Source organism: Xiphophorus maculatus, chromosome 11, assembly GCF_002775205.1.
Source record: "Xiphophorus maculatus strain JP 163 A chromosome 11, X_maculatus-5.0-male, whole genome shotgun sequence".
NCBI classification, from domain to species: Eukaryota; Metazoa; Chordata; class Actinopteri; order Cyprinodontiformes; family Poeciliidae; genus Xiphophorus; species Xiphophorus maculatus.
The window spans coordinates 31,379,539-31,406,717 of NC_036453.1; the positions used below are offsets into that span (position 1 = coordinate 31,379,539).

The window sequence follows — 27,179 nt, forward strand, 5'->3', positions numbered from 1 at the left end:
ATTAGCTTTAAGTGACATTATCCTGTGTTTATGCTTATTTGCATATTTTAGTGGGAATAAAACTGGTTAACTGGATAATAGGATCTACTGACCCAGTAGCCTTCATGCCGTTATATCATCAGCCTTCAGCAGTCTTCAGTTTTCTGCTGACTCTGTATCAGACTTCTTCTTCTTTTTTTTCACCCAAATTAGTTTACCACGTGTTTAAAACCTGTTCCACAGTAACACTGGACAGAAATGTATAGTGGTGATATCTGGGCATAAGGTGAACAACTGCAGCTATGATAAGATACTGTAGGGTTATTAGATAACAGCTGTAATAATGAGTTACTTAAACATATCTTAAAGTTAAAGTATATGCGCTCAAGTTGTTGGTTTTGTAAATGATTCAGAATTTTTTTTTTAAAATTTCCTTAAAGAAAGAAGGAAAACATTGCATGTTTTAAAGCCAATCATTAATATAGCTTTTAATTTACAATAATAAAAACATTTAGCCAGAAACTCCCAGGCTCTGTTTCTGTTCGTGTAAAGACATTATCTCCGTTCAGAGCGCAGACTTACAAAACAACTTTCCTGAAAATATCTGGAGAAAATAGAAAATAAATCTGAAACTCAAACAGAAAACGGTGGTGGTGTACAAAAGTTTTCAATGACCTGAATGAAACTGTGAGAGTGAAAAAAAGAGTTCATAAGGACTGATAACACATAAAAAGTTACCACGTTTTGCTGCTGCAACCAAATTTATGTTATTTAGAGAAATTATCAAGATTAAAAAATATTAATAATGATGAGAAATTCAATCGGTCACCATGACAACCAGGTGAACACATGATTCCTTACTGGCAGTGAAGCTAGCACTGATTAAATGTTAGTGGGCTACTGGTGCATTAAAAACGTTAATATTCAGGTTATGATCTCACGTACAGAGCAGTATGGATTGAAAATAGGGAAGTGACCGTGGAACGAGTGTGTAACCTAGTGGAGACATTAGGGATTGCAAGGTCATAATACAGAAACTGAAAATACAAGACCTGTCATGGACTTTGAGCGCTCCTAAATACTTTATGGCTCAGGTTGAGACGTTTTGATTTAATATAGTTCATTAGTTTGTGTAGACTTTAGTTCTGTTCAGTTTGCTTTATGGGCCGGTGACCAGAATTGAACTAAAAAAGTTCAGGTTGAAAAACCGCCAAAGGTTCATGTCATAGTTTAAAATCTTTTAAATAAGATGCCAGAGAAAATGCGACCAAATCAAACCTGGACTTAAATCTCTTTATTTGGAGTGGCATGACCCCAAACAGATCTAGAAAATGCAATACTTATTGAAAATTATCTTTTGTATTTAACCAGTTTACGTTTGACATTAAAATTAGTTTTATGTTCTAAAACATTGAAGTGTGACAAAACCCCCAAAGAGAAACAGTCTGTAAGGGGTAGATACTTTCTTGCAGCACTGCAGATGACATCCATTATTAAAACTATACGACATTATTCTTCCAGGTTAGTCAGTTATTGTTAATCCTATTTGATTTCCTAACATTTGTATTGTGGGCAGTTTTACTTCATGCTTTCTTTTGCAGAAGTTGTTCTCCTGTTTCCTCTTTCTCTGTCACACCTGGTGTGTTTACGGAATGCCACTCACCTGTTCACTCATGCTTAGTCTTTTGTTAGCATACCAGCTGTTTGTGTTAAGGTTTGTGTATTATTCTGAATTTTATTTTTTCTTTGCTATCTTTGGATTTCCTGCTGAAAGATTCTTAAAAACATTCTAGCTGCAGCATGCAGACTGTTGCTTTATTACAGGATTGTCAAACTCCTTTTAATTTTGGGCCACGTCAAGATAAATAATGTCATTAAAAGGTCTGCTGTGGCAGAAAGCATTGATAAAACTACCTGTTAACAAACTGTTAAAATATGGTGAGAACCTTTTGCGATTAAATATTATTAAACATCTTTTCACTTATGTATAATTTGGCACAATACAGATAAAACTTCCAATTTGATTGATGAAGTAATATTTAAGCACGCAACTGTAATCCTGACGGTTCTGTTTGTAGAGTCCAAAGGGCCACATAAGAATTTCTGGCGGGCCAGATTTGGCCCGCGAGCCTTACGTTTGACACATGGTTTATCAGATCCAGTGAAATATGTTGTACTTTTCCATTCATGTTGCTTTATTTAAAATGTAACATTATCTTTCTATAGCAAGGAAGTTTTTTTTTTTTATTTGCAATTCAACTTATAAATTTATTTCACATCTAAAAATAAAAAGTCTTCATTATATCACTAATAACACAATCTTTAACTTTGAAGAATGTAAAACAAACATGTTTTAAAGTTTAAAGTTTCTGACTGTCCATAAATGCAAGTTTAGGCAAGTATATTTTTTTGCAGCACTGTAAAAAAACACATAAACACATTTATGGCAAAATACCGGCAGATGTGGTTGCCAGAATTTTACAGTATTTATACAGATTTATCTTATTCATGCAGACTTACCATACAGATACAATAAAATTCTGCAGCTGCTAATTTTCCGTAAACTAGAAACATTTTTATTACAGTGAGGGATTTATTATTTATTAGGATAAACACAAATCTGCCTTGTTTGAAGTATGATTGTGCACTTTATTCCTCGAGGACACAAGATACCATTAAATACAAACTAAAAGTTTCTCGATATTATATTTAACTAAAAAAGAAAACATACATTACAAACATTCTGTTGCATTTATTTTGCAGGAATTGTAAGGCATGCAGACTGATTTTTGCACTTGTGATTTTAAAATATACATATATAAATATTCCTCATTTTGTTTTCCACTAAGTAACACACACAGATTAAAGGCTTTATCTGTCATTTTTACTGTCAGATTATACCATTACATTAAAGACAATTTTTGAAATAGTTTTTCACTCATCTGTAGCCGTTCAGAAGCTGCTGTAGTTTCTAAAGGACTCAACTGAATCTGGGTAACCCAGTTTCTCACTGAGCCATTTCCCCAGAACAAGCAGGTGGACTGCAGTGGTTTTCATTTCGGTCCGCAGTTCAGAGCTGCTGCTTGTTGCCGTTTTGGTTTAATAATTGATATGCCACGTCTTCTGTTTGAACTTTTCTTCTTTCGTTCAGTTCTGCTCTCAGCTCTTTTTCACTAGAAACAAAGAAAGAAACAGTACAGACAGGATCAAAGATGAAATCCTTATCTACATTAAAATTTTATAAGGACAAAATGAGCAATTTGCATCTTGATTTTTTTAATCAAGATGCCCTGCCCTCATCTTTTTCACCTGGGTGGGATGAAAGTAATCCCACAAGTCAGGTTGAGCTGCTGAAGAATCACAGGATGACTTGGCAACTGCCAGAAAAACAGAACAGGTTTAGCACCAAACTGAGCTTTGCTGAGTTTTTTTGCTCTTAAATGTGAACAAACCCTCAGAGGAGAGACAGAGGCACTGGGTTTGCCAGAGGCAACGTGGCGGATGGCTCTCTGGAGGATCACACCCTGATCCGTGAGCCTCTGCAGGTATTCTGAGCTTTCCTTTGTGCTGTCACTGCTCTCACCAAGCTGTAAGTTTGCAACAAATATAAAAGCGCCTTGACAATGCAGAGCAAAATAGTTAAAAAAGGAGTTTTTAAAAGCTCACCTGATTTTTATATATAATATAAGCCTCTTTTTCGTGCTGCAGAGCTAAATGAAACTCCCCTTTGCTTTCATAAACAATGGTAAGCACGTGGTGACTGAAAAAATAACAGAAAGAAATGTAAATTACTTCAGATTAACTCGAAGAAAAACAACTAACATGACATGCATACCTGTGTGCATGCTTCAGTGATTTTGCACCGTGATATTTAGAGGTTAAAGTCAAGGCGTTCTGCAGGAACTTCAGTGAAAGCTCATTTTCCATCAGGGCATGGAGGACTAAACCCAGCATACTCTGTCAGATAAGACCCAAAAAACAACAGTAATACTTCAATTACAAAACGAGTGAGCTGCAGACAACACCATTTGAAGAAAATAAAGGTACAACAGTTTTGTTTGTGTTTTTAATGGGACAATAAAACATTGACAATCATGAATAAGCACGATTAACGTAAGTAAATGCTTTGTCTTAATTCAAGTGGACTAAGATATTTTCTACTAGAAACTAGACAAAATAATACTTCAGTGTTATTGCAGTGAACAGAGAAAATCATGAGATTTTTATACATTTATTGTTAGTTTTAGAGTATTTGTTGCTGACAAAAGCACACAGCAAACTCCTCTTGTTTGTGTTTATGATGGTAGCACTGACAAAGGGTTTGGTGAATGAGGATTGGTCAATCCCCATTAAAACAACAACTAACAATATGTTACATGAAGAGATTTTTTAAGTATGCTAAAGTAGATAAAACTTGACTTACATCCAGAAGTGCAATTTGTGGATGATCTTCTCCGATAACGAGCAGGATGAGGTATCGAGCGCGATACAGGAGCTGAAGGGAAGTCGACAGGCGGCCTCCGGCAAAGAAATACAGCGCCAGATGAGTCTAAATCACAGGAAGAATATAAACACTTGCAAATTGTTCATAATTTAGATATAAAACCTCATAGTAGACAATAAACTGGCTGGACTGGTGAAGAGGTAAAGCAACACACATAGTCCTGTACGGTCTGTGGATGGTCTGTCCCTTGTATTCTCTCAGAAATCAAAACAGCTTTTTCCTGAAGAACGAGAGCCTGGCATGGACAAAATGACAACATTACTTCACAGAAAGACATCGAAGAGAAAACTTTAAAACCTAAACGGAGGCTGACGTGTTGAGTTAGATGAAATAAAAGCGGTACGGTGATATTTACGTCATCATTTTCTCCTAAGGTGTATCTGAGCCGCCCAAGGAGACGCAGACACATGGAAACGTCCTCATGCAGGATCCCACAAACACTGCTGAAAAGAGTCAGGGCTCGACCAAGCAAGTCCACACCTGCTCTGAGAAACCCTGGGAAGCAAAAAATGAGAAGAAAACAGCAATTAATGAACCACTTCTCCTATAACCCTTCTGGAAGAGTATTCTTCTTATTTTGTGTGACTCAAATTAGCACATTATTATGAGAAACGACACAGAAAATGTGGGATTAACTCTCATATTCCTTAATAAAATCTGACGTAACCGTTTGGCTTCAGATGTCATCTAATTAGTAAAAAGAGTCCAATAAAAATAAAACTGTTCTGTGGAAACCTCAGAGGTTTTTTACAGAATATTACAGAACAAACAAAATCGTTAAGACAGGTCAGAGGAGGGGTGTCCAAAGTGTGGCCCAGGGGCCATTTGTGGGCCTTGAACTGATTTTGTGCGGCTCACCAATTGCTATTTTCTGAGTTCGTTTCTCCCCTCAGTGGTCAACTGAAGTACAACCGTTAATGTAACCTATTCTGTGTTACTATTTCCATTATTAGTAGCTTATTATTGTTATTTCACTATTATTATCATTAGTTTTTTCTCTGTTTTTTAAATTAATTTATTGTTATATAGCACAGATTAATGAGACTTTATAGGTGTACTTTGGCAAGTAGTTGGTAATTATTCTGATGCTAAATGTCCAGTTGTTATTTACAATTATTATTATTATTATTGTTATTATTATTACTATCTGTAGATTTTCTTGTCTTGTTATGAGTTAGTTTGTAACCATTTTCTCAATGCAATGTAATTGTTTCCATTCATTGTTGTCTCTTTAGCCCAGTATATTGAACAGCACATGAATATTATAACATGGTTTTAATTATTGAGTCGGTAAGTAATATTCCTCATTAAACCAAATGGGATTAAATAAGTGTTCACTTCTTTGTACTCCTTTTCAAACAGAAAAGTAGAAATAAGCTAATTATTCTGAGCTTGGTTATGTATACACATGTTTTCTCTGTCCTACTGATTGATTGTTTTCTTGTTCTTAAAAACCTGTTTGAAATAAATAGATAAATAAATAGAGCACCCTGCTGTGCTGCCAGCTGTGCTTGCTGTACGAGTCCGGCAGCATCAGTTGACGTTGGTTTGAGATGTTTGACCACAGGAAACATGTTCACCACGTCGTCCTCGCTGAACGCTGGCTTGTGTCGACACTCAAACACGTACTCTCTCAGCTGCAGCTGAGCAGAGACGAAGGAAAGAGGTCAGCCGCTTAAATAATTCACATCACAGCTGGAGACAATTTGTCTGTCTAACCTTTTTTTGTGTGAATTAAGGAAATGTATTTATAAACAAATTGTCAAAAACACCTGAAATCACACTTATGGAGAGCAATCTCAGTCAAAATTGAGCAAACAAACAAACAAACAAACAAATAAATCAAAAATAAGTAACCATATGATAATTAAAATCATAAATAAATGAATAAATAATATAAGTGAGGTTAGTATTACAAAAGTGATTAAATAAAGAAGCCAGTTAATCATATGCTTATTATTTCTTGATTTATTTGTTTAATTTTGGCAGAAATGGCTCTCCATAATTACTATTTAGTTCTTGAATGCCTGCAGCTACAAATTACACCACTGATACACTAATTTCAAACTCTGGTTTAGAGATACTCCAATCTTTTGTTCAACAAGCAGATCGAGTAGTTAATTTTAACCTTAAAATCAAAGAACAGCTTTCATTTGGACTGTCATGAGAACAATGGCAACTTAGGAAGAAGTGTGATTCTTAACATGTAAAAAAAAAAAAATCATATTTTATTCCACAAAATATATATATATAAATAAAAACAACTTATACAGATATGTTAAAAAGTGATTCCTACCTGAATGCCTGTCTTGATGGACATCTCTCTCAAAAGTGAAATCTTCTGAAGGTTGTGCTTTTCTATTTCTTCTTCTATGCTTTCACTCAGTGCAGAGATTAAAAGACAGTAAAGTCCTGCTGCTAAACGTAAGCTCTGCCACACAGACACAAATGCACCTTTTAAATGTATAGTGGTAATAATCTTCCGCTTCCGTCTTGATCCTGATCCACAGATCATCGGAAGTCAGTTTTGCCCACAAACTGCTGGTCGGGACGTTCGCTCGGTCGCTCTGGGTTCGGCGGCGGCGGCTCTTGTGGCGGGACGGCAGCTCATCGCTGCAGGAATCAGGAACAGGAGCGGAGGACGAGCTCAGGAGGCAGTTTAGGAAATGACTGACAGCTGCAGAAAAAGCTGCAGGCTCCACATCCTGACAAAAAACAAACAAACAAACAAACCCTGAGTTAATTAACCTCAAACCAGAGGATTTTATGTTCGGTCTAAACCAGTGTTTCTCAAACTTATTCAGGCTGAAGACCACGTACCTCATCTAACAAACACTCACACAACATCTTCATATATACAATCTGAAATTAAAATATTAGTCTCTTAAGTTCCGCTTTAAGTGAAGGGTGGCGCTGTGTTGTAAATATGACTGGTCAGTGGTCACAATAATACCATGAACGCCTCTTTGAGTTATTTACAGGTTCTGAAGGTATGGATTCTAAGCTTTCCAATGATAGAAAACACATGAAAATCAAAAAAGTTAGTTACATTAACAATATTTTAGGGCTATTTGTAATTTAGAAGCACAAAAAAAAGAAAAAAAGACTTAAGTTGCGTTGGAAAAAACATTTTCTTTCAGCCAGTAGATACAGCTCAACATAAATAATTTTACTTTTGTGTAAAGGTTCAGTTGTTCGTCGCCTCGTCATATCACAGCACAGCCGCAGACCGAGATCTGTATCGTAACTTTTGTTGCGGAAAGTGCCTCCACTGTATGTGATGATAGCTCAGTAAGTGGTGTGTATGTTGAGTGTAGGTGAGCGAGATGTGTGGCAACCGTCCTCCGGTCAGAAGGGGGGCGCTGCGTGCTAAAAACAAGAAGAACCGGGAGGCTGGGGGAGCGAAGAAGAGACGGTACGTGTGAGGGGTGAGCGTAGCCGACGACCGGAGCAGTGGCTAAGGGAAAAATGTCTGTGAAACTTTCAACTGTAAGTTGGCGCTATTAAAAGTTAACTTCCGTGTGGTTCATGTTCAAGGCGTATGAAGGAGTTAACCCCGAAGTAGACTTCACTTCGGCCCTGGAGGAAGAACTGCCCTGTGTCCTCCGACCACGGTCAGAAGACTGAGCAGGAAAGGTTAACACTGTTCAAAAACAAACGTTTTTCTACCACCATCATTAAGCTTTCTATTTAGTGACCCAATCTTAAGCCATTTATCCATTATTATTTTTAACCACAATCCCTTGGTAAGCTAACTGTAGCGTAGCACTTTCGTCAAATAAACGGTTGTTTACATGCAGTACCTGGCGGGCCGCTAGAGGACGCCCGCGGCCCACAGTTTGAGAAGGACTGGTCTAAACTAATTTCTCTCAGCACCTTCATGTAGGTCCTGAAGATGTGTTTCGCACTTCTGGTGATGACTTCACTGATGGAAATTCTCTGTGGGAAGATGTGATTGATTATTTAGACAGAGTTAGACATTTATCTAAGACAAAAGATATATATTTTCAATGTTAAAGACAAGTATTTACATTTATATAAATAGGCGTTTCCCAACTTTTTGTCACATGGCCAAAATTGTTGAGTCAAAAATATTTGCGGGTCAAGAAAATAACAACAAAAACAAGCAAATAAAGATGTCTATTTTATGTTAATTTTCAGTTTGTTTTTGGCTCGACTGAACAAAATTATCCTCATAAGAAAAGGATTTGGGTCACTTTCTTTCAAAATGTTTGCTAACATTTAGTCACGTTTAAGAAATCAGATGAAAACTATTTTGGCTGCAGTTAAAGTTAGTAAAAGTCAGCAATAAACGTGTTTCTACTTAAAAAAAGCTTGATTATAAAAAAACAAATACTTTGTATTGTTGTTAGTGTTTTCCATTTAAAAAAAAATTATGGTACAGCTGTATTAGCCATTTCATAATTAATGAAGACTCTCATTTCCGTGAATACATGCACATATTGATGTATACCAAAAATTCACCAGACACACATCTGCATTTGTTTTTTAGTTAAAATGGACACGGTGTGTACCTGCACATGGCTGAGTCTTTCTCTCTCCTCCATCTTGTCCAGCTCCTTCAACATGGCACCCAGATATCGTACATTTACGCCCCGCTGATGGATCGCTGAGGTCAGAGTCGCTCCATCCATCGGTACGGCTGTATGGTCGAGACAGTCCCTCAGCTAAAAAAAACACATTGTTTTTACTTTTAGCATGTTTTTATTGTGTTTTCTATTATTTTTATTTGAATTCTTTATTAGTTTGATCCTCTGGGTGATTAAGAGGAAATGGCTGAGGGGTTTTCTAAAAACTTTTGAAACGTTAACTAAAACTGCAGACGTGTGTCTGGTGAATTTTTGGTTACAACATGTTTGTTTTTCATTCAGTGGGTAGAAAATGCATAAATTTTACTCATGTTATGGAGAAATACCTCATAATAAAATTACTCAAGTAAAAGTAAAAAGTACAGCATAGGAAAAAATACTCCTAAAGAAAAAATTTTCAAAAAAGTAAATATAACTGAGCAAATGTAACTATAGTTACTCTCCAACTCTAAGTATAGACTTATGGCACACTTTGTTGTGTCTTGCTTTTTACATTTTAATTGTTTGTCCATATATATATACTGTATGTATATATATATATATGTGTGTGTATGTGAGTAGGCGGGTGTGTGTGTGTGTGTTTGAGTGTGTGTGTAAATATGTAATTGTTGCAACAATAATTGCCGGTTAGAAACTTGAATAAAACTGAACTGAACTTCCTATCTGAGTTTTTTGTGCATATTTGAAACAATTTAAGGTATTTTTGTTTTCCTTGGTTTGCCTAAATTACCATGAGGTAAATTACCATACCTCATAAAACCTGAAACTCATAAAACATTTCAGGTTTTATGAGTTGAAGGAGACTCATCACTCCCAGACCCGACTCACCACTGCAGGAATCTGATTAGAGAGAAGAAACGCAGCAGCGTCCCAAAGTAGACGTCTCTGTCTCTGTACGTCCGGGAGACACTCGGAGGGAAAACGCACACCTAAAGAAAAAAACAAGAAAAAACTGATGGCTGACAGTTTATTTCAACTTTTTAGTGACTTTCCAGTATAATTACGATAGAACTTGAATTATGTAGCAAAAAAAATCTACTTTAGTGTTCAGGTAGACACAAGTGATGGCTGGATGGAGTAAATGAACTACAAAATAGAAATAGAAATAGAAGTGTGTCTATGTAGTACCTGGAAAGCAAACATCAGGATTGAAGCGGATGTCAAAGCGAGAGTCACTCACAGAGCCGACATTTTCACAAGCTTTCCAGATGATATTCCTTCTTTTTTGTTCTAAACAATAAATAAAAGAAGGGATTTACTGCTAAATAGTAAAAATCATCTTAATTATTTGATGAAATTGAGTCAGACATTTATCCTTTTGCACAGTATTTATATGTTAAAAGTGTTACACCCTCTGAACACCAAATTGTTTGGCAGCCATGTTTAATATGGCTACCAACAAACATGGCAGCCAAATTTTTATTTTTATATTTTTATCAGAATAAAGATATTATAATATTTTTATTTTACCAGAATATCACAATCTCATACAAAATTCCACTTTTAATTAAATAACAGAAAAATATAATCAGACATAAAGAACTAATTAGTATCACAGCCATTTGTTTAATGTCTACTTTACACTATTGCTTTATTAGTAATTAATTTAATATTTTCTTGGGGGATAAATATGACTGAATACCAATACCGCCTCTTCAAAACTGGAAAAACAAGAAAACATTTAATAACAGTTTAAATTAGATTGATAGGTATGAATGCTATTTAATTAAATGTTACTACTTTAACCTTTTGTTAATTAACCAATCATAGACGGAGTTTAAAACCTACAGTCAGATTAATAAGTGTTAACTCCAATTTATCTGTATTTTCTTTGCATAAATACATATTTTCTAAACCTTTTTTTCTTTCTGAAGATTTTATTTAGTTGTAGCTTCTCTCTGAAGCAAGCAATATTGTTTACATCATGGCTCCACGTCTCGACTGTTGTAACAGAACATGTCATTTTATTTACTTATTCCAAAAACTATTGTCACCTGCAGGTCTCTGAGGTTCCTCGGGTTTCTCTGTGGCGAACTGATGGCCGAGGTCATCGGACGCCATTTTAGCAAAAAGTTCATACCTTAAAAAAAACAAAAACAAAAAAAAACAACATGTTTTCATCCATCTTGGTTAATCGCAGTTCCTAAACAATTTAACATGAAAATGAAACGGAAAAAAAATGGATGGATGGATGGATGGATGGATGGATGGATGGATGGATGGATGGAAAGACATGTTACTTTTCATGTTTTTATTTTTATGTAGGATTTGCTAAAATTAATGTTTGTATTTTTCCAGACGTTTTCGTGCATCATGTGACGGTCATGTGACCTCGCTCCTCTTCCTCACCTGTGCTGGACGAAGGCCTCCACCAGCTGCGACCGGAGGCTGGCCAGGCCGTGGCGGTGACGCCGTGGGAAGCCGAAGCTGCGGCACGCTGCGGGAACTTCCTGCTGAGCCTCAGCCGACAGCAGGAAGTTCAGATCCGGAGGGAAAGTCCGCAGGAGGTCCAAAATGTACGGACGTCCATCGCTGCCAAATATCCCGACTGTGGAGATGGCCGACCTGAGCTCCACAGGGCTGCCGCTGTGGTCCAGGACCCGGTGAGGCTGGATCCTCAGCGACTTACTGCTTTCATCCAGAAGCTCCAAAAACCTGCAAAAACCAAAAACATGACGACTTCCTTTATCAACATGAATGCGGCTAAAATGTGAAAACTAATGTGATGGCGTACGGGATGCAAAGTTGTAAAAGAATTAACAGCAATAGTTTGGTTTATTTAGCCTGTCATAGAAAAAGTCATAACCGTGTTATTCATGTGTTTATAAATGTCTGAGTTCCAAACTAAATATTTAATTCACCAGCTAAATATTTAGTTATCAAACTAAACATTTAACATTCAAATTAAATATGTAGTTAGGGAGATTTAGTTATCAAACTAAACATTTAACATTCAAATTAAATATGTAGTTTCAAGCTAAAGATTTAGGAGCTAAATCTTTAGCTTGAAACTAAATATTTAGTTAGCAAAATAAATATCTAATTACAAGCTAAATATTTAATTTCGAGCTAAACATTTAATTTAAAAACGTAAAAGCTAAAGTAAAAGCTAAATATTTACCTTCAAAATAAATACATATTTTAAAACAAAACATTAATTTTCCAAACTAACTATTTAGTTCAAACTAATATTTAGTTAGCAAACTAAATATTTAGGAAGGAAGTTAAATATTTAGGAAGGAAGTTAAATATTTAGGTGGCTAACTAAATATTTAGTTTGGAAAATAAATATTTAGTTTGGAGCTAAATATTTAGTCAGCAAAATAAATATTAAATGTGAAGCTAAATATTTAGTTTGAAAACTAAATACTTATAATGTAAACTAAATACTTAGCTTGTGAATTAAATATTTAGTTTGGAACCGTAGCATTATAAATGCATATATAACATTGTAAAAATATGACTGAAAAATGGACACAGAATAAACCCAATTATAATTTTTTTAGACTATCTTCACACATGGATGCCATTAGAGTTTTGGTCACCGTGGGTGAGTAAAAACTGTTTTCCCGTTGTCGTTAGAGCCGTAAACTATCTGCTCGAGGTTTTTCTCCAGTAATCCGGGAACGACGGTCTGAGCAGTGACACGGACACCGCGATAATCCACCACCGCCGTGCCGAGTGTGTGGAGCCCCTCTGTGTCCACGGATGCATATGCCTGGAAATACAAATATTGATCAAGCATAAGATGAGGTTCTGTTGGTTTATTAGACCTTTAAAGCATCAGAAAGGAAAAACGTCTTAAGTCACCACATTAGTACATAATTAACTATAGATTACAAATAGATGAAATCAAAACCAAACCATTGTTACTTTGGGAGGGCTGCACAGATCCACAGCTCAGGAGTGTCAATTTACCAAACTATTAACTGCCAAATACACACTGCCTTAAGAGCAGAGTGGCAAACAGAAAGCTGCTTGTGAAAAAAAAAAAAAAAAAAAAAAACTTTTACAGTGTTTTACAAAGTGCTCTGGTAAGGAGCTAAGTTGGGGCCACAAAGTTTGGACAAAAGACAAAAAAATTGAAGCTGAAAAATTGTTCTGAAACTGAAAAAAAATGTAACTGAAAAAAAATTTAAACTGAAAAAAACTAAAACAGAAAAAGGATTTTGAAACTGAAACAAATATTTGAAATAGAAAAAAAATTAAGATGAAAAAAATGCTTGAACAAGAAAAAATTTGAAACTGAAAAAAAGATTTGAAAGTGAAAGGAAAATGATCTCAAGATAAAAAAAAAGTTTTGAAGCTGAAAAACAATTTGAAGGTAAAAATAAGCTGAAATTTTATTTTGAACTGAAAAAAAGTTTGAAAGTGAAGAAAAAGTTTGAAATTGAAAAATATTAGAAAGTGGAAAAAAAACTTAAACTAAAAAAAATATGCAAAACTACTTTTCAGATTCAAGGTTTTTTCCAGTTAAAAAATCGTATTCTTTTGTTTCAAATACAAATTTTCAGTTTCATTTTTTCCCCCTTTTGATCAAACTTGACCCCAATTTAACTCCATAGATAAGCGTCTACATTGTAGCAAAATCTGATTCTACAAAATACCAACAAACAGGGATGTACAAACAAACCATTCTGGTTTTCATTATTATCGCTATTTTTCTTCCATTTTGAAGTGATGAATGATATCACATATAATGTATTACACTGCTTTCCTAGTGCACAAAACCCCATGGAAATACGTTGAAGTTTTGAGGAAGTAATGCGGAAACGTTCAGGATTAATAAACACCTGAACTCCTCTCAGGTCACACATGGCAGCAGCGTGAGCGGCAGCATCGCCCCCTACTGGCGCGTAGTGGTCCGACATGTCAAACCCCTGGCTGAAGAAGAGATTGTTCCACACAAAGACGTGGAGGTGCGGCGGCTCCCCCGGGTTTAGCGGCATGACGTTTCCCTCCATCATGGACGCGGCACCCTGAGCTGCAGCGGCCACAAAGTCACTGTTGATCTGCATGGAGAGAAAAACAAAACATTCCCAGAGGAGGAAGATAATTTATTACAATAATTATACTCATAAGAGTAGAAGTACTTCAACATATTCTTACTCAAGTAAAAGTATTTGGTAAAAGTTTACTCAAGTACTAACTGATCAGATTATCAGTCATTTAATATTTAAAAATGACATCATCAGATGGACCAAAATATGAATTTAAGTGGAAATTTTGGTATTTTAAGACCAAAAATGAAAATAATTCAAAATGACAAAATGAGGCAGAATATTTTTTTCCAAAGCAGTTTCTTTTGATGAAGAATTTTAACAAAAACTGCAGGTGTGTCTGGTGAATATTTGGTTAAAACATGTTTGTTTTTCATTCAGTTGGTAGAAAATCCAGAAATTTTACTCAAGTAAGAGTAGAGATACTTCATAATAAAATTATTCAAGTAAAACTAACAGGTACAGTGTAGCAAAAAATACTCCTAAAAGCAAAAGTTTTTCAAAAAAGTTGCTCAAATGAACGTAATTGATTAAATTACTCACCTCTGATTGTATGATTATGGATTGAAATGAAATGTTTTGTTCATAGATGAATAAAAAAAGGCAACAATAAGAGAGTTAAGACTAATACTTTCATTTCAGGTTGTATATGTCGTTCTTTTGTGGCGGAGTTTCAGGCTAGCTGGTTGCTGAATGGATTGAGCGATCCTACGCCTGGAGACGTTTGAGAAACACGTCTTTGTTCTTCTCACCCTGAAGATTCGCGTGTCTCTGCGCCGCCGCTCCTGCAGCGAAGCTCTGGGAAGTTCCCTGGATCTCTGCAGCTCCTCGTTCCAGCCTCGAATCTGCACAAACGTCAGTGTCGCCATCAAACCCAGCCTCTTAGCCTCTCTGCTTATTGATGCTGTTTGGCGTTTGTAACCTGTCCGGCTGTCTCCTCTGCAGTCACACAGTCCAGGCTGTGACCTCCAGCAGGCGCCACCCAGGTACACACCTGGACCGGAGCGCGGATGCACTCATACGGGTGCTGATAAACTCTGGATCATGACAGAGACATTCTTAGGTTGCCTGGAGTTTTATATATTCTAAGATTACTAATGCTGTGACGCCCCTTTTCTATCATCAACAAACCCAGAGTGTTCACCTCCTCTTCTGCAGAGCGACAAAGTTTTTCCTGAACGAGGGACTGAGTTGGCTCAGAAGCTCGACCAGAGAGTGACAGAGGATTTTAGGACCTGCAGGTTTGGGGTTGAAGTTGAAGGCAGTGGACCTGCAGCAGAAAGACAACAGCTGTCAAGACTGTAACCTCTAAAGTACGACGGTGAATTAAGGCCACTGTAAGAAAACAGGAGGAGTACATTTCTGCCGAAAAACTCAAACATATTCTAGAGAAACAAGAACATTTCTCTGCTCCAAAAGTCACAAATTTGATTGGGAAAATTCAGAAATTTTGATATTAATTCAAAAAATGTTCTAGACAAAGCATGAAGATTTCTGAGTTTGACAAATCTAAAATTTGTTATCAAAACCAGAAATTTCCAAATTAATCTCAGAAATTTTCTAGAAAAACTTAGGAATTTCTCAGTTTGAAAAATCAAAACTTTACTGTAAAATCTCATAAATTTTGAGATTAATCTCAGAAATATTCTGGAAAAACATGAAAATATCTGAGATTATTCAAAAAATTTCTGAAAGTCAAAAATGTTCGACTTTTGAAACTCAGAAATTTCCAATACTTTTCTAAAACCTTTTCAGCGATAAACCTCAAAATTTCAGATATTTTAAAATCAAAATTCTGAGTTTTCGGCAGAATTTGACTCTTTTTTCTACTGTAGCCTTAAAGTAAATTGCTCCGGAATCAACCAGTTTTTTAAATTTCAGCAACTTTGGAATAAAAAAGAAAATCTCTATAAAATATTCTATAAAAAGTACGGAAATTTCAGTGTTTGACAAATGTAAAATTCTCTATTAAAAACTCAGACATTTTGAGATTAATGTCAGAAAAAAGCTTGAAAAGTCGAAAACGCTTAACTTTTGAAACTCACAAATCAAAATAATAAATCAAAATACTTATGGTGCCAAAACGTTTTTCACAATAAATTCTAAACAATACAATATATGAGCACTTCTAAAGTAAACCCCAATAAGCGTTAGACAATTTTTTGTACTATAAGTATTTAGGAGTAGTTTTTTGTTTTCTAATTTGAAGTTAATGGATCACCAAACTTATGCTGCAAAGATTCCAGTGGAGAATCGAAATCTTTGCAGCCAAATAGTTTTGGCTGCAAAACTATTTGGCTGCAGACTGGAATTTCCCAATTCCAATCTAGAATTGGGAAATATTTCAGAATAAGTAGGTTGGAACATTTTGTGCAGGAGCTTCAGACTCACTGGTTGAGGTAGAAACCCCGTGTGCAGCAGGTGATGCTGAGCTCTCGCTCCTCCATCGTCAGGATGCTGATGTACATCAGGTCTCCGTGCAGCTTCCTGTTTCCTGGAGGCGGGTTCCAGCTGCTTATGTTCAGGACTCTGAGGCACTGCAGAGGCTGCACACACCACCCTGTGTTTAGCCCAACTCACCTCAGCCATGTTTCCACTTATCCAGACTGAGTTCTCACCTTCCAGTCGTCTCTGATTGGCTGCAGAGGAATAAGACGTCTTTCCTTACATCCAGGCAGGATGTAAAATGGAGGGCTGCGGGACACCGAATCCTTTTCCATATTGTCACTTCCTGAAGCAATGAAAACAGCGGTTAAAATGTTGAAGGTGTCACAAAAGCGACTAACCAAGAAGGAGTGACGTTACCTATGGAAGCCCATTTCCGCCACTCTGTAAAAAAAAAAAAAAAAAAAAAAATTATCTCATTATAATGAGATAGTATCTCAAAATAATGAGATACTATCTCATTGTAATGAGATAGTATATCATTATAATGAGATAGTAACTCAAAATAATGAGATAGTATCTCAAAATAATGAGTTACTATTTCATTATAATGAGATAGTATCTCAAAATAATGAGATAGTATCTTATTATAATGAGATAGTATCTCAAAATAATGAGATAGTATCTTATTATAATGAGATAGTATCTCAAAATAATGAGATAGTATCTCATTATAATGAGATAATTTTTATTTTTTATTTTTTACAGAGTGGCGGAAACGGGCTTTCATACCATAGTTACCTGGATGTGCTCTGGTGAGTAAGGACAGGTAGGACAGCGAGCGGCCGGCAAGGTCGAGGCTCCGCAGCAGGTTGCGTACGTGTCGCAGATGAACGCGAACATCCCGCACCGAGTATGAATCTGAAACAACATAAGTTTTAAAGGAAAATTATGGCTAAAAGTTTTAAGATTGATTAAAAAAAATGTCTCGGTTTTTATGATTGCAATTTGCACTGAGATCGAATAAAGTGCAGTTGATTAACGAAAGTGAGCTTTATTCCAAAATAGCCATTTTAGCTGCGTTAGCCACAAAGCTACCTGCTAGCATAAATTCGGTGATTTAATGGTTAGCTCAGGAGAGATTTGCTCTAAACAAGAGTGGAACAGTTATTTTTTTTATCAAGCCCCTGTCAGACAACTTTGTCAAAGAAAAAAGAAGCAATTTCATAATAAATAATGTTTTATTTAACACAACAAATCACTTTGTCACAACATAAAACCTTATCAAGTAGTTTTGTCTAGTTAGTACAAATATCTTTGTCTGCTTGAAACAAAGTAGACAAAGCTAATTTAAAAGTAACTTTTCAACAAGATATAGGTCAATAACTCCTTAATATTGATGAAAAATTGGCAGACTATTTCATTGGGAAAAATGTCGTTATAAGTGAATTTATCTCCCAGTCGAACTAGTAGCTACTTTAAAAAAAAAAATCAATATTAAGAAATGATTTACTTAAAACAAGACATATATATTCATAAAAAGTTTGTCTTATTCCAAAGGTTTCAGGGTTGATTAAAAAAAACTTGCTTGGAGAAAAGCTCATAAATTACAGATTAATCTCACAAATTTTCTAGAAAAGGCATGTGAATTTCTGAGTTTGAAAAGCAAAGAATGCTTGACTTTGCTCTTGAAACTAAACAAAAACACTTGTCGAGATTTTGTGTTTTGCTAACCTATTTGTGAGGTTTTTTTTTGACTCTGTGGTCAAGAAACAATCCAGATCTTAATCCCACTGAGATTCCTCAAAAAAAAATAAGTGAACAAAATCCAAAATTGTGACATCTTCCAAGCACAGGTAATATCTGACTGGGAAACAAACAGTAATACTGTAATTTACATGAGAAAGTTTAACATTTTCATTCATTACTGGAACTTTACATAATCTGGATTATTTTTAATGAAGATATTTGAAACACATCAAATGTTTAATGTTGAATTGTCAGTGAAAGAGTTCTTACAGCATTTAAGCTAAAATGTTTGGGGGAAAAAAACAAACATTTGACAGTCTTAAAACTTTTGGTCACACATAAAGATCATAACAAAAACAAATAATTAAAAGACAAAGATGAACTTCTTCTTGTGTTAAAATTTAAAACTACCATAATAAAACCATAACTAGAAAAACAAAATTTCTGAAGAAATTTAGCCGGGGCCTGCCAAGGCGCGCCCGTCGGGCATGGGCCCGGCGTCGTCACGCCACAAATTGGCGTCGACGCTAAAGAACGCCGCGACGTAATCAGTGGCACGCGGAGAATCGCAAGAACGTTAAGCGAGGCGGACGTGCACCATTCAGTACGATTTAAAATGTTGTCAAGGCTTTTATTTTGGAAGTTTTGTTAAACTTCATTTCAAAGGGCCAAACTAATCCCATGCGTAATAGTCCTTGGGTTAAAATAGTTATATAATGCTCAAAACACAAGTAGCTGATGTAAAAATATTCAAGGCTTTTATTTTGAAATTTTCAGTATGCTCCATTTTAAAGTTCCGAACTAATCCCATGTGTAACAGTGCTTTGGATGAAAAAGTCATATACGGCCAAAAAAAGCAATTACGTCATGTAAAATATTCAAGGCTTTTATTTTGAAATTTTCAGAATGCTTAATTTTAAAGTTCCAAACTAATCCCATGTGTAACAGTGCTTTGGATGAAAAAGTCAAATAAAGCCAAAAAGAGCAATTACCTGATGTAAAAATATTCAAGGCTTTTATTTTGAAATTATTATTATGCTCCATTTTAAAGTTCCAAACTAATCCCATGTGTAACAGTGCTTTGGATGAAAAAGTCATATAAAGCCAAAAACAGCAATTACCTGATGTAAAAATATTCAAGGCTTTTATTTTGAAATTTTCAGTATGCTTCATTTCAAAGTTCCAAAGTAATCCCATGTGTAACAGTGCTTTGGATGAAAACGTCAAATAAAGCCAAAAACAGCAATTACCTGATGTAAAAATATTCAAGGCTTTTATTTTGAAATTATTATTATGCTCCATTTTAAAGTTCCGAACTAATCCCATGTGTAACATTGCTTTGGATGAAAAAGTCATATACGGCCAAAAAGAGCAATTACTTCATGTAAAATATTCAAGGCTTTTATTTTGAAATTTTCAGTATGCTTCATTTTAAAGTTCTGAACTAATACCACGTGTAAGAGTGCTTTGGATGAAAAAGTCAAATAAAGCCAAAAAGAGCAATTACGTCATGTAAAAATATTCAAGGCTTTTATTTTGAAACTTTTGTTAAGCTTCATTTCAAAGGGCCAAACTAATACCACGTGTAACAGTGCTTTGGATGAAAAAGTCAAATAAAGCCAAAAAGAGCAATTACATGATGTAAAAATATTCAAGGCTTTAATTTTGAAATTTTTGTTAATATTCATTTCAAAGGGCCAAACTAATACCATGTGTAACAGTGCTTTGGATGAAAAAGTCAAATAAAGCCAAAAAGAGCAATTACGTCATGTAAAAATATTCAAGGCTTTTATTTTGAAATTTGCAGGATGCTTCATTTCAAAGGGCCAAACTAATCCCATGCGTAATAGTCCTTCGGTTAAAATAGTTATATAATGCTCAAAACACAAGTAGCTGATGTAAAAATATTCAAGGCTTTTATTTTGAAATTTTTGTTAAGCTTCATTTTAAAGGGCCAAACTAATACCATGTGTAACAGTGCTTTGGATGAAAAAGTCAAATAAAGCCAAAAAAGAGCAATTACGTCATGTAAAAATATTCAGGGCTTTTATTGTGAAATTTTCAATATGCTTAATTTTAAAGTGTAAAACTAATCCCATGTGTAACAGTTACTGAGTTAAATCAGTTATATACAGCCCAAAGCAGCAAGTAGTTGTAAAGGCCAGTTCTCAGTCCTGATCTGTTTCAACTGAGGATAGATAGAACTACAACGATGCGTATTCGTAGTCCTAACCAGCAGCCAATAGCCTCTTGAGTTCCGTTGCTATGGCAAATAATGGTCTCAGCAGGTGTGAGCTCTGAGCTGTGAGCTCTCAAACACACAAGTGTGTTTGAGCAAACACACTTTACTGAAAAAAAGCATTGGAAACAAATCCTTCTTGTTCGGGAACCGTAATACATATTCGAAAAGCGTTTTAAGCGTATGACAGTTCAATGTGTCTTCTGCGATAGTCCCGAGATTCATATCTGTACCTCACTCAGAGCATTTACAGTGATGAGAGAAAGAAATGTTGTGCCCAGATATGAACCGAGGTCGGCTGTCACTCTAATATGAGCAAAAATGAGAAACTTTGGGTCGCTTAGAGGCAAATTGTGGACAAACCATAACTGGTATCGACGAGCCGTCTTCACTTTCGAAGAGATCACAGACGTATCTACAAAATGAAATTTGAATGGCATTTCTAGGTGAATTTGTGACGACACAGCAAATCCTCAAAAATAGGGTATTTCTAGGATTTTTCCCATTGAGTTATAATGGGGTTTTTTTCGTAGTTTTTTGCGAATTATGTCGCCATGTTAATCCCGAATCCCACCAAAAGTAATAGCTGGAATGGCGTGAATTTTCTGCACGTTTTGATACCTCTTTTGTAGGTGTGCACGCAGCGGTATGAGCCGCATTAACGGTTACGGATGAAAAATAAAGAATAACTAGAAAAACAAAATTTCTGAAGAAATTTAGCCGGGGCCTGCCAAGGCGCGCCCGTCGGGCTTGGGCCCGGCGTCGTCACGCCACAAATCGGCGTCGACGCCAAAGAACGCCGCAACGTAACCAGTGGCACGCGGAGAACCACAAGAACGTTAAGCGAGGCGGACGTGCACCATTCAGTACGATTTAAAATGTTGTCAAGGCTTTTATTTTGGAAGTTTTGTTAAACTTCATTTCAAAGGGCCAAACTAATCCCATGCGTAATAGTCCTTGGGTTAAAATAGTTATATAATGCTCAAAACACAAGTAGCTGATGTAAAAATATTCAAGGCTTTTATTTTGAAATTTTCAGTATGCTCCATTTTAAAGTTCCGAACTAATCCCATGTGTAACAGTGCTTTGGATGAAAAAGTCATATACGGCCAAAAAAAGCAATTACGTCATGTAAAATATTCAAGGCTTTTATTTTGAAATTTTCAGTATGCTTAATTTTAAAGTTCCAAACTAATCCCATGTGTAACAGTGCTTTGGATGAAAAAGTCACATAAAGCCACAAACAGCAATTACGTCATGTAAAAATATTCAAGGCTTTTATTTTAAAATTTTCAGTATGCTTCATTTCAAAGGGCCAAACTAATCCCATGTGTAACAGTGCTTTGGATGAAAAAGTCAAATAAAGCCAAAAAGAGCAATTACATGATGTAAAAATATTCAAGGCTTTTATTTTGAAATTTTCAGTATGTTTCATTTTAAAGTTCCGAACTAATCCCATGTGTAACAGTGCTTTGGATGAAAAAGTCATACAAAGCCAAAAACAGCAATTACATGATGTAAAAATATTCAAGGCTTTTATTTTGAAATTATTATTATGCTCCATTTTAAAGTTCCAAACTAATACCATGTGTAACAGTGCTTTGGATGAAAAAGTCAAATAAAGCCAAAAAGAGCAATTATGTCATGTAAAAATATTCAAGGCTTTTATTTTGAAATTTTTGTTAAGCCTCATTTTAAAGGGCCAAACTAATACCATGTGTAACAGTGCTTTGGATGAAAAAGTCAAATAAAGCCAAAAAAGAGCAATTACGTCATGTAAAAATATTCAAGGCTTTTATTTTGAAATTATTATTATGCTCCATTTTAAAGTTCCAAACTAATCCCATGTGTAATAGTCATTGGGTTAAATCAGTTATTTATTGCTCAAAAGAGCAATTATCTGATGTAAAATATGTCAAGGCTTTTGTTTTGGAATTTTTGTTAAACTTCAATTCAAAGGTCCAAACTAATTCCATGTATAACAGTCATTGGGTTAAATCAGTTATATAATGCTGAAAACGCAAGTAGTTAGCAAAATGCTAATGTTAGCATCATTGCTGTCACTAGCATGTGGGACATCACTAGGATGTTCTCTATAATGGACTTACTCCATTCAGTATACTAAACATGGCTAATAAGTCCAATAAATAGCTAATAGCTTATTTAAGCTAAAATGCTAATGCTAATGAACTGCCTTGCTGTGCAAGGCAGTTCCCTAACCTGAGAGAAACAGATAATGCAGAATAATATTATTGCACTGCCTGCGGCGGTGCACTAACCTCAGGGGCATGTTGAGGCTTTTATTTTGAAATTTTTGTTAAGCTTAATTTCAAAGGTCCAAACTAATCCCATGTGTAATAGTCATTGGGTTAAATCAGTTATTTATTGCTCAAAAGAGCAATTATCTGATCTAAAATATGTCAAGGCTTTTATTTTGAAATTTTCAGTATGCTTCATTTTAAAGTTCTGAACTAATACCACGTGTAAGAGTGCTTTGGATGGAAAAGTCAAATAAAGCCAAAAAGAGCAATTACGTCATGTAAAAATATTCAAGGCTTTTATTTTGAAATTTTTGTTAAGCTTCATTTTAAAGGGCCAAACTAATACCACGTGTAACAGTGCTTTGGATGATAAAGTCATACAAAGCCAAAAAGAGCAATTGCATGATGTAAAAATATTCAAGGCTTTTATTTTGTAATTATTATTATGCTCCATTTTAAAGTTCCGAACTAATACCATGTGTAACAGTGCTTTGGATGAAAAAGTCACATAAAGCCAAAAACAGCAATTACCTGATGTAACAACATTCAAGGCTTTTATTTTGAAATTATTATTATGCTCCATTTTAAAGTTCCGAACTAATCCCATGTGTAACATTGCTTTGGATGAAAAAGTCACATAAAGCCAAAAACAGCAATTACCTGATGTAACAACATTCAAGGCTTTTATTTTGAAATTATTATTATTCTCCATTTTAAAGTTCCGAACTAATCCCATGTGTAACATTGCTTTGGATGAAAAAGTCATATACGGCCAAAAAGAGCAATTACATGATGTAAAAATATTCAAGGCTTTTATTTTGAAATTATTATTATGCTCCATTTTAAAGTTCCAAAGTAATCCCATGTGTAACAGTGCTTTGGATGGAAAAGTCAAATAAAGCCAAAAAGAGCAATTACGTCATGTAAAAATATTCAGGGCTTTTATTTTGAAATTTTCAATATGCTTAATTTTAAAGTGTAAAACTAATCCCATGTGTAACAGTTACTGAGTTAAATCAGTTATATACAGCCCATAGCAGCAGTAGTTCTAAAGGCCAGTTCTCAGTCCTGATCTGTTTCAACTGAGGATAGATAGAACTACAATGATGCGTATTTGTAGTCCAAATCAGCAGCCAATAGCCTCTTGAGATCCGTTGCTATGTTAAATAAGTTTCACACCAAGGTGTGAACTGTTACTGACAGAGCCTGAGAGCCTCAGAAAATCCTGTCGCATCACTTTGCTCTGAAGCACCGTGACAGAAAACCGTACGGTCTAGATAAATTTCGAAAACATTTTACCGGAGCAGACAGGCGTATCAATGTCAGGAGCGATTTTGATACTAATCGTGCGATATTTGTGGGCGTGATGGCGATTTCAAAAATGATTTGGGTTGAAAAAGTTGTCTTGATCTCTCACTCTAATCAGCGAGAGAAGCACTCTAACTTTAGAAAAAATGAGAAACTTTGGGTCGCTTAGAGGCAAATTGTGGACAAACCGTAACTCGTATCGACGAGCCGTCTTCACTTTCGAAGAGATCACAGACGTATCTACAAAATGAAATTTGAATGGCATTTCTAGGTGAATTTGTGACGACACAGCAAATCCTCAAAAATAGGGTATTTCTAGGATTTTTCCCATTGAGTTATAATGGGGTTTTTTTCGTAGTTTTTTGCGAATTATGTCGCCACGTTAAGCCCAAATCCCACCACAAGTAATAGCTCCAATGGCGTGAATTTTCTGCACGTTTTGATACCTCATTTGTAGGTGTGCACCCAGCGGTACGAGCCGCATTAACGGTGACGGAAGAAAAATAAAGAACTAGAAAATTTCGGAAGAAATTTAGCCGGGGCCTGCCAAGGCGCGCCCGTCGGGCATGGGCCCGGCGTCGTCGCGCCACAAATCGGCGTCGACGCCAAAGGACGCCGCGACGTGATCAGTGGCACGCGGAGAACCGCAAGAACGTTAAGCGAGGCGGACGTGCACCGTTCGGTACGATTTAAAATGTTGTCAAGGCTTTTATTTTGGAAGTTTTGTTAACCTTCATTTCAAAGGGCCAAACTAATCCCATGCGTAATAGTCCTTGGGTTAAAATAGTTATATAATGCTCAAAACACAAGTAGCTGATGTAAAAATATTCAAGGCTTTTATTTTGAAATTTTCAGTATGCTTCATTTCAAAGGGCCAAACTAATACCACGTGTAACAGTGCTTTGGATGAAAAAGTCAAATAAAGCCAAAAAGAGCAATTACGTCATGTAAAATTATTCAAGGCTTTTATTTTGAAATTTTCAGAATGCTTCATTTCAAAGGGCCAAACTAATACCACGTGTAACAGTGCTTTGGATGAAAAAGTCAAATAAAGCCAAAAAGAGCAATTACCTGATGTAAAAATATTCAAGGCTTTTATTTTGAAATTATTATTATGCTCCATTTTAAAGTTCCAAACTAATCCCATGTGTAACAGTGCTTTGGATGAAAAAGTCATATAAAGCCAAAAACAGCAATTACCTGATGTAAAAATATTCAAGGCTTTTATTTTGAAATTTTCAGTATGCTTCATTTCAAAGTTCCAAAGTAATCCCATGTGTAACAGTGCTTTGGATGAAAACGTCAAATAAAGCCAAAAACAGCAATTACCTGATGTAAAAATATTCAAGGCTTTTATTTTGAAATTATTATTATGCTCCATTTTAAAGTTCCGAACTAATCCCATGTGTAACATTGCTTTGGATGAAAAAGTCATATACGGCCAAAAAGAGCAATTACTTCATGTAAAATATTCAAGGCTTTTATTTTGAAATTTTCAGTATGCTTCATTTTAAAGTTCTGAACTAATACCACGTGTAAGAGTGCTTTGGATGAAAAAGTCAAATAAAGCCAAAAAGAGCAATTACGTCATGTAAAAATATTCAAGGCTTTTATTTTGAAACTTTTGTTAAGCTTCATTTCAAAGGGCCAAACTAATACCACGTGTAACAGTGCTTTGGATGAAAAAGTCAAATAAAGCCAAAAAGAGCAATTACATGATGTAAAAATATTCAAGGCTTTAATTTTGAAATTTTTGTTAATATTCATTTCAAAGGGCCAAACTAATACCATGTGTAACAGTGCTTTGGATGAAAAAGTCAAATAAAGCCAAAAAGAGCAATTACGTCATGTAAAAATATTCAAGGCTTTTATTTTGAAATTTGCAGGATGCTTCATTTCAAAGGGCCAAACTAATCCCATGCGTAATAGTCCTTCGGTTAAAATAGTTATATAATGCTCAAAACACAAGTAGCTGATGTAAAAATATTCAAGGCTTTTATTTTGAAATTTTTGTTAAGCTTCATTTTAAAGGGCCAAACTAATACCATGTGTAACAGTGCTTTGGATGAAAAAGTCAAATAAAGCCAAAAAAGAGCAATTACGTCATGTAAAAATATTCAGGGCTTTTATTGTGAAATTTTCAATATGCTTAATTTTAAAGTGTAAAACTAATCCCATGTGTAACAGTTACTGAGTTAAATCAGTTATATACAGCCCAAAGCAGCAAGTAGTTGTAAAGGCCAGTTCTCAGTCCTGATCTGTTTCAACTGAGGATAGATAGAACTACAACGATGCGTATTCGTAGTCCTAACCAGCAGCCAATAGCCTCTTGAGTTCCGTTGCTATGGCAAATAATGGTCTCAGCAGGTGTGAGCTCTGAGCTGTGAGCTCTCAAACACACAAGTGTGTTTGAGCAAACACACTTTACTGAAAAAAAGCATTGGAAACAAATCCTTCTTGTTCGGGAACCGTAATACATATTCGAAAAGCGTTTTAAGCGTATGACAGTTCAATGTGTCTTCTGCGATAGTCCCGAGATTCATATCTGTACCTCACTCAGAGCATTTACAGTGATGAGAGAAAGAAATGTTGTGCCCAGATATGAACCGAGGTCGGCTGTCACTCTAATATGAGCAAAAATGAGAAACTTTGGGTCGCTTAGAGGCAAATTGTGGACAAACCATAACTGGTATCGACGAGCCGTCTTCACTTTCGAAGAGATCACAGACGTATCTACAAAATGAAATTTGAATGGCATTTCTAGGTGAATTTGTGACGACACAGCAAATCCTCAAAAATAGGGTATTTCTAGGATTTTTCCCATTGAGTTATAATGGGGTTTTTTTCGTAGTTTTTTGCGAATTATGTCGCCATGTTAATCCCGAATCCCACCAAAAGTAATAGCTGGAATGGCGTGAATTTTCTGCACGTTTTGATACCTCTTTTGTAGGTGTGCACGCAGCGGTATGAGCCGCATTAACGGTTACGGATGAAAAATAAAGAATAAAAAAACAAAATTTCTGAAGAAATTTAGCCGGGGCCTGCCAAGGCGCGCCCGTCGGGCTTGGGCCCGGCGTCGTCACGCCACAAATTGGCGTCGACGCTAAAGAACGCCGCGACGTAATCAGTGGCACGCGGAGAACC

General features: G+C 35.6%; 1 protein-coding gene across 1 annotated transcript; it reads right to left on the reverse strand.

The window, feature by feature from the left end:
• Positions 1–2,437: 2,437 nt before the first annotated feature.
• Positions 2,438–17,586, reverse strand: LOC102218749 (clustered mitochondria protein homolog). Its single transcript, XM_023342545.1, has 26 exons — positions 17,577–17,586; positions 17,280–17,399; positions 16,712–16,824; positions 16,485–16,639; positions 15,238–15,363; positions 15,016–15,130; positions 14,846–14,974; positions 13,887–14,105; positions 12,639–12,811; positions 11,443–11,748; positions 11,088–11,173; positions 10,222–10,323; positions 9,922–10,022; positions 9,019–9,171; positions 8,360–8,422; positions 6,938–7,188; positions 6,780–6,864; positions 5,973–6,126; positions 4,839–4,978; positions 4,638–4,718; positions 4,403–4,528; positions 3,815–3,936; positions 3,646–3,739; positions 3,432–3,566; positions 3,289–3,356; positions 2,438–3,152 (listed from the first exon to the last, which is right to left on the reverse strand). The coding sequence occupies exons 1-26, from the start codon at positions 17,584–17,586 to the stop codon at positions 3,050–3,052; spliced, it is 3,330 nt and encodes a 1,109-aa protein (XP_023198313.1). The 3' UTR covers positions 2,438–3,049.
• Positions 17,587–27,179: the final 9,593 nt, after the last annotated feature.

Bases quoted from the DNA above. Each gene is read 5' to 3' on its own strand.
- LOC102218749 (XM_023342545.1), bottom strand. The intron at 16,825-17,279 runs GTAACTATGGTA...TCATTGCTTCAG, and splicing joins ACTCACCAGAGCACATCCAG to GAAGTGACAATATGGAAAAG. The intron at 16,640-16,711 runs GTGAGAACTCAG...TGGTGTGTGCAG, and splicing joins CAATCAGAGACGACTGGAAG to CCTCTGCAGTGCCTCAGAGT.